The 9,353-nt window shown below is 48.3% G+C and overlaps 1 protein-coding gene across 1 annotated transcript; it reads left to right on the top strand.

Moving 5' to 3' along the window:
- The first annotated feature begins 3,607 nt into the window (after positions 1-3,607).
- LOC102837782 (testis-specific serine/threonine-protein kinase 1-like) lies at positions 3,608-4,702 on the top strand. The gene has a single exon (XM_006874052.1). It carries the CDS (start codon positions 3,608-3,610, stop codon positions 4,700-4,702), a length of 1,095 nt encoding a protein of 364 aa, XP_006874114.1.
- The last annotated feature ends 4,651 nt before the right edge of the window (positions 4,703-9,353 follow it).

Raw genomic sequence — 9,353 nt, 5'->3', positions numbered from 1 at the left:
TGCCTCTTGGTCCATGTACAGATTCCTCATGAGCATAATTAAGTGTTCTGTAATATTCATACTTCGCAATGTTCCCACAGCTTGTCATGATTCACACAATTGAAAGCCTTTGCGTAGTCAATAAAGCACAGGTAAACATCTTTCTAATATTCTCTGCTTCCAGCCAAGATCCATCGGACATCAGCAATGATATCCCTCATTCCACGGCCTCTTCTGAATCCGGCTTGACCCTCTGGAAGTTGTCTGTCAATGTATGCTTCTATATTACCTTTAGTAAAACTTTACTAGCGTGGGAAAGCAAAGATATTGCCTAATGATTTCCACATTCTATTGGGTCCATCTGGTGAGGTCCATGTATACAGTCATTTTTTTATGTTGTTTAAAAAAGGTATTTGCAATGAACAGATCATTGGTCTTGCAAAATTCTATCATGCAGTCTCCAGCACTGTTTATAACACCAAGGCCATATTTTCCAATGACTGATTCTTCCTCTTTGTCTACAACCTTTGCATAAATGTTTTATCAATTTCAGACTGAAGTAGATTGTTGGTGTTGTAAGTGCCATTAAGTCGGTCCTGACTCACAGCAATCTTGCATAGGGTTTTCTCAAGAGCAGCTGGTGGGTTTGGACTGCTGACCTTGTGGTTCACAGTCCAGTGCTGATCCTACAGCACCACAACAGGAGTCTGAAGAAGTTGACAGAATTCTTCAGTTTCATCATCACTGGTTTAATGGTTGGTGCATAAATTAGTTGTGTAAAATGGTTTTCTTCATAGGCATATGGATATTATCCTATCACAGTTGTACTTCAAGGTAAATCTTGAAATGTTCTTTTTGATGACAAATGCAACTCCATTCCTCTGCCATTTGTCATTCCCAGCATAGCATATGGTTGTCTGATTCTTATGACCAATACCAGTCCATTTCAGCTCACTAATGCCTAGGATATCAATGTTTATGCATTCCATTTCATTTTTTATAACTTCTAGTCTTCTTAGATTTATACTTCTTACATGTTCGGATTATTAATTGATGTTTGTCATCATTTTGAGTTGTTTCTCAACAGCCAATGAAGGTCCCAAAATTTTTACTTCATTTTACTTCATTCACTTCATTATGGTCAACTCTACTTTGAGGAGGCAGCTCTTCTCCAGTTGCATTTTAGTGCCTTCCAACCTGAGGGAGTCATTTTCCAGCACTATTATCTTACCATATTCAGGTGCTCTTCATCATGCTTAAATATTCAATATTCTGGTGTTATGGGACAGTGTTTTACTAAAGGTTTTCAGTGACTAAATATTTTTAAGTAGTCTGTCTCTCCTTCCTCCTAGTTTGGAAGCCATCTGAAACCTGTCCACCATGATGACTCTGCTGGCATTTAAAATAACGGTGCCGTAACTTCCAGAATCACAGCAACATCCAAGCAACCACAGTATGACAAAATGGCAGACTAGTAGTGGCATCAGTAAGATAGCACAGAATAAAACTGCTAGAAATCTTAACAGGAAGCAGGCAGACTCATCTTTGTCCTATGGAGTAGCTGGTGGGTTTGAACCAACAACCTTTGGGTTAGTGGCCCAGTACTTAACCCACTGCACCACCAACGTTCCTTGGGTGATCCCTGTTATTGTTTAGTGTCATCAAGTCAGTTCAACTCAGCAATCTTGTATAGTGAGTGGCAGGTGGGTTTGAACCGCCACCCTTGAGGTTAGCAGTCCAGTGCTTATCCTATTGCACAACACCAGAACTCTGGGTGAACCCAAGTGATCTTTTTAAGGCCCAGTTGCTTTAGAGGGAGGAGCAAGATGGAGGGGCTTGGGCTATCTTTTAGGGGGTTTTGAGGTTGGGGGAAGAGGGTCAATCCTGTAAGAACAAGCAAATGTGGCTGCACAGGACCATACAACTCAAAAGATTACATGTAGACACAACCTAAGAGAGTTATATCAAACCAAGGAGAACTACCAGGCCCTAAAGAGACTGAAAAGCTGGCCTCTGAGGGAAGGATCCTGCTGCATTCACACCAGGCCAGCAATTGCACCACAGGCCACATCTTGAGCAGCGACAAGTACCAGGATGATGATCAATGAACTGCTCTGGAAACCATGCTGCCAGTGAGGGTCTCCCACCTGTTATCAATAATAAGGAGACTGTAGCAGATGGGTGACCTAGCTAGACAAGACATCCAAAGAAAAAACCTCCAATCACGCCTTAACAGCCCACCAGAGGTTATCAGTACTGGGGAAAAGGAGGAGTTGAGAAAGGGGTAAATCAAGGCTAATGGAAACAGTGCACATCCCAGGCTAGCAGACACCCAGCTCCACCACCCAGGAGCAGCCCACCAACACCCTTTCAGAGCTGAGAGCACCAGAGAAGGTCACACATTCTCCCTGGGCAGAAAAGGTCAGGGTTGAACCCCAGGCAAGGCTGGATGCTTAACAAAGGACCTATTACAGTGGGCGGGCCCTGGTGCCCTCATTGCTTGCAGTATCCAGGCATATATTCAGGACCAGCTACTGGCCTTCATGCCCTAGTTGAAATCCACTCTAGGAGCCCAGCTAGCAGGGTGGACTGGGTAGGTCCTGAGTGGAGACTCAGTCCAAGAGCAGAAGTTCCTGCCAATTGTCCTTTCCCTGCTCCCCCAAGCCCTGTCAGAGAAACAGGCCTGCAGAGCATCAGAGAAGGAGGAGCAACACAGGAGGGTGGAAAGTCCAACTATGCTGCAAGAGCCAGTCCTCACTTTCTACTCAGCAGTAGTGACCACTGGGCATCCTAATCCAACCCCTTTCTCCTCCTGTTCCCTCTTCTTTTCCAACCTGCCCAGAAGCTCATTAGCCTAGGTTCCAGTGACCATTCCCTCCCTCCTTTCTTGCAGGCCAGGAGTATATTACTAGCTTTGGGTATTGTATCATCCACCTAACAAAAACCAAAGAAACCAATGCTGTCAAGTCAATTCTGATTTATAGCAGCCCTATAGGACAGAGAACTGCTCCCTACAGTTTTCAATCTTTATGGGAACTGACAGCCTCATCTTTCTCCCTTAGAGCAGTTGGTGGGGTTCAAACTGCCAACCTCTAGGTAAGTAGACCAACACTTACCCCACTGCACTGCCAGGGCTTCTTGATAAATTGTCCCTTTAAAGTCTTCGGTTTCCTGAGAGGACCATGACAGAGATATACGTTTTCTGGGAGGCTCCAGTGTGCAATTATTAGCACTACTGTTAGTTACATAAGTAGGCCTGGCTTTGAGCAGGGGAAGTGTAGACAGACCCATGTATCCCCATATCCCCTACCTCCAATCCCAGGCTGCTCTCTGCATGCTTTTGGTCCACTCCAGCCCACTGTCTGGTCTTTCAGATTTCCAAGTCCTGGAAGCACAGGATGAGCCTCATTCCCCCAGGGCACTCCTCCTTTGTGACTTCATCCACTGAAGTCACCTGAGAGACAATGCTCAATGTTCCACTCCAGAGTCTTGGCCTCTAAGAGGCAGGGACAGCAGGCCTGGCCAGCCCAGAGGACTCTCTGTCCACAGTGTAAATGAGGACGCTGCTGGCCCATGTCCCGCAGGGATGTAGAGGGCAGCCCCAGAGGCACTGGGCGCTCCTGGCACCATGGATGACGCTGCCGTCCTCAAGCGACGAGGCTACATCATGGGGATAAACTTGGGAGAGGGCTCGTATGCCAAAGTCAAGTCTGCTTACTCTGAGCGCCTGAAGTTCAATGTGGCAGTCAAGATCATCGACCGCAAGAAAGCCCCCACAGACTTCTTGGAGAAATTCCTTCCTCGGGAAATTGAGATCCTGGCCATGCTGAACCACCGCTCCATTGTCAAGACCTATGAGATCTTCGAGACTTCTGACGGCAAGGTCTACATTGTCATGGAGCTTGGGGTTCAGGGCGACCTCCTTGAGTTCATCAAAACCCGGGGTGCCCTGCACGAGGACGATGCGCGCAAGAAGTTCCACCAGCTCTCCTCGGCCATCAAGTACTGCCATGATCTGGACGTCGTCCACCGGGACCTTAAGTGTGAGAATCTTCTCCTTGACAAGGACTTTAACATCAAGCTGTCTGACTTCGGCTTCTCCAAGCGCTGCCTGAGGGACGACAGTGGCAGGCTCACATTGAGCAAGACCTTCTGTGGGTCAGCGGCGTACGCGGCCCCCGAGGTGCTACAGGGCATCCCCTACCAGCCCAAGGTATATGACATCTGGAGCCTGGGTGTGATCCTCTACATTATGGTCTGTGGCTCCATGCCCTACGATGACTCCAACATCAAGAAGATGCTGCGCATTCAGAAGGAACACCGAGTCAACTTCCCCCGCTCCAAGCACCTGACAGGTGAGTGCAAGGACCTCATCTACCGTATGCTGCAGCCGGATGTCAATCGGCGCCTACACATTGATGAGATCCTCAGCCACTGCTGGGTGCAGCCCAAGGCACGGGGCCTGTCCTCCGCAGCCATCAACAAAGAGGGGGAGAGCTCCCGGGCCACCGAAAGCTCCTGGGTCCCAGACTCAACCTCTGACAAAAAGTCTGCCACCAATCTGGAACCACAAGAAGAGGCGGGACCCAAGAAAAGCCCCAAGGAGGAGCAAGTAGAAGTGTCCAAGCAGACAGAGACCTTGGGCTTCAGTGGTGAGCATGTGTCTGAGGAGACCCAGGAAGGGGCCTCTCCACCTCAGGTGTCTCCCGAGACGCACAGCTAGTGAGCCTCTAGGCCCTGGGGGCCAGACAGGGAAGACGCAGAGCTCAAGGCGTTCAGTCTGAGCTCTGAAAAAGGCCAGGGACAAGCTGGCGAAAGAGCCAGTCTCTGAGGAACCATTATTTTCGTTAGTGTTTTCTCCCTCCCTCTGAATTCCATAACCCACGTGGCTAAAGAAGCAATAAATCTATTATCAGCGCTGACCCCCATAGTGAATGTCTTTCTCAGCCCAAGTGGGTGCCCCTGACTTTCTAATCTGGGTTTGAGACAATACAAACCAGTCTGTGATCTCAGGCTGGAACTGTACAAGTCAGGTGGGGGTGGAGGGCCTGGAGGAGCAATTCTCAGAGCGGATAGAGATGCTGCTTCCAGAGGAAGGCCCTAAAGAGTTGGAGCAGCCAGCAAAGGGGGCCACTCAAGCCAGGAGCGCTGCCTCTGCCTGCAGTTAGGGTTGATGGTATGGATCACCCTGCCTTCATCTACTCCAGGGTCCCAGCCCCACAAAGCTGCCAGTGGGGGTGGGAGGACACTGATAAGAGTAGATGCTCCATCCAGTGTCTCAGCCCTGCAACCTGATGGGCTGCATGTTATCTGATGTCTTCACACCATTCTCCCAGCTCTCACAATACCCCAAGTTGCCCCACCAGCTTGAAAGCAGGCAATGTGCCGCTGTGAGGCTTTGACTACATCCTACTCCCCTGCAGACCTCAGTCTATTCCCAGGGGTGAGGCTCCCTGCCAGAGGTGACAAGCATAAATGGCAGGGAGTGGGGCCCTGAGCGGCCACAGAGATAATGGTCTGCACGTGGATCTGAGTGGAGTGGCCCAAGGAGTGCCTCTTCCCACCATGCACCTTGCTCCCGACAATCTCTGCTGCACCTATGGCTCTCAGCTGTCTCCTGAGGATAAGACCCTTCTTCATGAGCCTCTCCCAAACCTGCATTCCTTTTCCTGCCCCCCCCCCCACATCTCTCTCAGGCTGGCCCCAACCCAAGGGGCTGAGAAACAATATGAGTTCACTCAGAACCTACCTTTTGTACCTTGCTCCCACTCCCTGTAGCCCCTCCCTCACTTGGGGGCTCTGACAAGCCCTCCCACAGCAATCAGAGCCCACCTTCTACATCTGGGATTCTCTCAGCCTGACCTGAAGGTCCTCACTGGTTGTTCTCTCCCTCCTCTGCTGGTCTCCCACTCCCTATAGTTTAAGTCATTCTATGAACTCCTGCCTGACTCACCAGTCTCCACTTGGTGTCACCACCTCCACAAGGCCTTCAGGTAGGCCCTGGCAGTGCCCTAGGCCAAGCTGCTCACCTCATGGCTGAGCCAGTCATATACCTCCTGTCTCTGTCACCTGTCAGTCCCCTGCAGCCCAGCCAGGATGCAAGCCTGGGTCAGAGGGGCCACAAGAAAGAGCGCCCCACCATGTGCCATACCACTAGAATCCGAGAGGTAGGGGTGAGGAGATGGCTCATTGGGCAGGTGACCCGCCTGAGGTCACAAGTCTGGGAACCCAGCCTGGCACACCTGTGACCAGCTGGGCTTGTAGGCTGGCCCTTCATCTCCCAGTTCCCCTAGTCCCACCAGGCTGCTGAGGGCAGGTGTCCAAGCCTCTAGTTCCCTTCCCAACCCTGCAGCCTGCTGGGTAGCTTGTGTTTTCTGTCACCATGCTATTCTCCCTACTCTCAAGAAGGTCCTGAGGTATCCCACTAGCCCAGGAGGAAACAGGATTAGACCTTCAACATGGTACTTCCATGCTCCTGCTAGTCCCTGCATGCTCTTGCCACACCTCCTCCACAAAGGTCTTCACCTGCCCCAGCTGCCCCTTGGTTCACCTGGCCTTCCCCAGTCTCCCCAAGATCAGTATCCCAGCACTACATCTTCAAAGCACCCTGCACATCTGTTATTGTCCACCCACATCCCAATATGACAGCCATGCCAATCTCTCCCACCAAGCACATCTGGGCTTCCTGAAGGCAGGTGCTTGCTTCTGGTTTATCAGTGTCTCCAGCACCAAGAATAAACTCTCCAGAGCCTGTGGAATGAATGAGTCCAAAAGAGGCTCAAATTATCAAGGATATGAACTCAGAAGCAAGTAGTTTTCCTGGTGTCAAAGATCCAGGCCTGCAGGTCTCCAACAGAAGGTTCTGGCTGTTAGCATGATCCTGGAGGCTCCCAGCTCTGATCTAAGGCCCTAAGCTTTGCTTGCCAGCTCTCATCACATACAGCTCCACTGGTGATGCTGAGACCTACCTTGGTACAGCCCGAGAGCCAGGGGGACCAGCCTGGCCCTGAGCAGAGTTAGTATGAGGGGGCAGAACCCACAAAAAAGAAAAAAGGGAAGAGACGTTCAGTAAGACGCAGACGCGCTACACAGACCCTCTACAACAGTTATGAGAGACCAAATAATACAAACAGAGATGAAAATCCAGGAACCCTGAACTTAGAACAGAGAGAGAGGGAGACTGACTGGTGAATGGCCGGCCAGACACGGTATGACCATCTTGAAACATTGTGAACAGCTTTGGCAACAGAAGATGGCCTGGCAGAACAGTTACACAGGTGACTGGTAAAGGTGCATTCCTTCTTTTTCCCCATGCTCTCCTGATTACCAGAGATGTGGAACACTTTCACCTCACATACTCCCAGCATAGACCCTGCTTTCTGGGAAGTTGGGGTCACATGGTTGAGAGGTGGGGACTGGCTGCACGGATTAGGTGTGTGGCGGCTTTGGTGCCTGGATTCAGGTGGGCTGGAGTTAGGACCTACAGAACCAGCAGAGCCACCAGATGAGCATATTACCATTTACCCTGCCCCCCACCCCCCAGCTGCCCTGTGATCCTAACCGACATTCAAACTTGCTCCATCAAGAGCCTCCAAGAACTACTTCCAGGTTGAGTGTCCTGAACATAGATAACACCACGTATGGTAAGCACTCCATCTAGGGCCAGGAATTCAGCTGGCACATCCCTTCTACAACCACCTCAAGAATTCTTTGACTTGTAGGAGCTCTCCAAAGTTTACTCCTCTCCCGGTTAACAGCTACACTGTTTTTATGTTTTGGGGTATTGGTTTTTTTCCTTGTACTGTTTCATTGCTTTTGTTTACCTAGTCTTTCTCCTTCTTCTCGTTCCACTCCCTTGAATTTTATCCTGTCTCCACTGTTTTCCTTTTCTTCTGTCTCTCATTTCCTCTCTACTTTTTTTTCCCCTTTTGATCTTTCTTTACTACTTCCTATTGTATATCTCTTTTCATTGTATATCCCCTCATTGGTTTTTCTGTTTCTTCTTTTAAAAATTTTTTTTAATTTCCCCTTATTTTTCTCTTATACAACTCCAGTTTTCTGTTCCTTTTTCCTTTTTAGTTATTCTTACGTGTTTGTTTTTATTTTCTCTCAGATTTTTCTCTTCTATAGCTCCCTGTCCCTCTTTTGTCTTTATATATGCTATATTCTTTTTTTCAAGTTGCTGCCTATTTTTTTGTTTTCTTTTTTTCTCATTGTTGGCTGTGTTTTTATCCTCTTTTGTTTTCTTGTGAGTATATGTGAGAGGGGTTTTCTCTTTCCCACCCAGCAGGAGGCAACAAGCATACCCATACATTCCAGCCACAAATGTGCCCCCTGAAGGTCCAACCACTGGCAAGAGCCAACACCAGCTCCTATACCACCTGATCAACAATAGACAGCAGCCAACACCAGACAAACTCACCCTAAACTATGGTGAATGAGAACAGTGTACATGCTTCCATTCTCTACCTACAGCCACACGAGGCAGTTGGTGAGAGCCTGAGAACACATCAACATACAATCATCAATTAAACACAAATACAACAACCCCACAATTCTTCAGAGGCAACAGACAACTTTAGCTCACAGGAAGAAACAAGAGAGAATGGTTCAAACAAATGACCAAGATGCAAAGCTAGAAAGTATTTCTGAGGAAAGAAAGGTAATAGAACTAACAGAAAAACTTTAGAACAATTCTGGAAAACACTACAAGAGTATACAAAATAAATGCAAATTTTGAAACAATACAAAACCTGCAATTATAAATTAAGAAATTTCTTTCTTTCAAAAGAAAATGATGGGGGGGGAAATCATGTTAAGATGCCTGACTGTTTTTTTTTTTTGTTTGTTTTTTAATCTTGGTTTCCCTTGCATTATAATATAGAGTAGACACTGGAGAGAGAGAGAAAGGAATAGTCAGAAACATCACACTAGAAGGCTTGTAAGTCCGTCTTCTGCCTATGACTAATTGGAATACCTAAAATTGGGGCTACAGCATACCCAGTGAATGAGGCTTCTTGCAGACCCTTTGCAATACATAAAACTATAGGTAGAAACTGGAACTACATCCAGATCTTCAGAGATGAGAAATCTCCACTTGAAAAGACAAGCAGACCAGCCTGGAGCGGCTAGAAGAATAAAAGATACCTCTTGAAAGAAAGGCCTGCAGGAAAAATGGAGGCAGATGGACTGTTACTACAAGAACAAACAAATTGCTTTCCTAGGAAACATCAAGGAAAGTGGCCAGGTCCTCTCAAAGCAAACCCCCTTCCAAGACTAAGACTCAACAGAAATGCACGCTCTGATGGGTGACCACACACACCACCGATGGGGGCAAGTGGGGTAAAAGCAGCAATGAAGCGGCAAGCTAAGCC

This window comes from Chrysochloris asiatica, unplaced genomic scaffold (assembly GCF_000296735.1).
Source record: "Chrysochloris asiatica unplaced genomic scaffold, ChrAsi1.0 scaffold00260, whole genome shotgun sequence".
Lineage (NCBI taxonomy): Eukaryota > Metazoa > Chordata > Mammalia > Afrosoricida > Chrysochloridae > Chrysochloris > Chrysochloris asiatica.
Note: the sequence above shows the minus strand (reverse complement) of the source record. Positions and strands in the feature narration are given on the sequence as shown.

Bases quoted from the DNA above. Each gene is read 5' to 3' on its own strand.
- LOC102837782 (XM_006874052.1), top strand. From the start codon at position 3,608: ATGGATGACGCTGCCGTCCTCAAGCGACGAGGCTACATCATGGGGATA.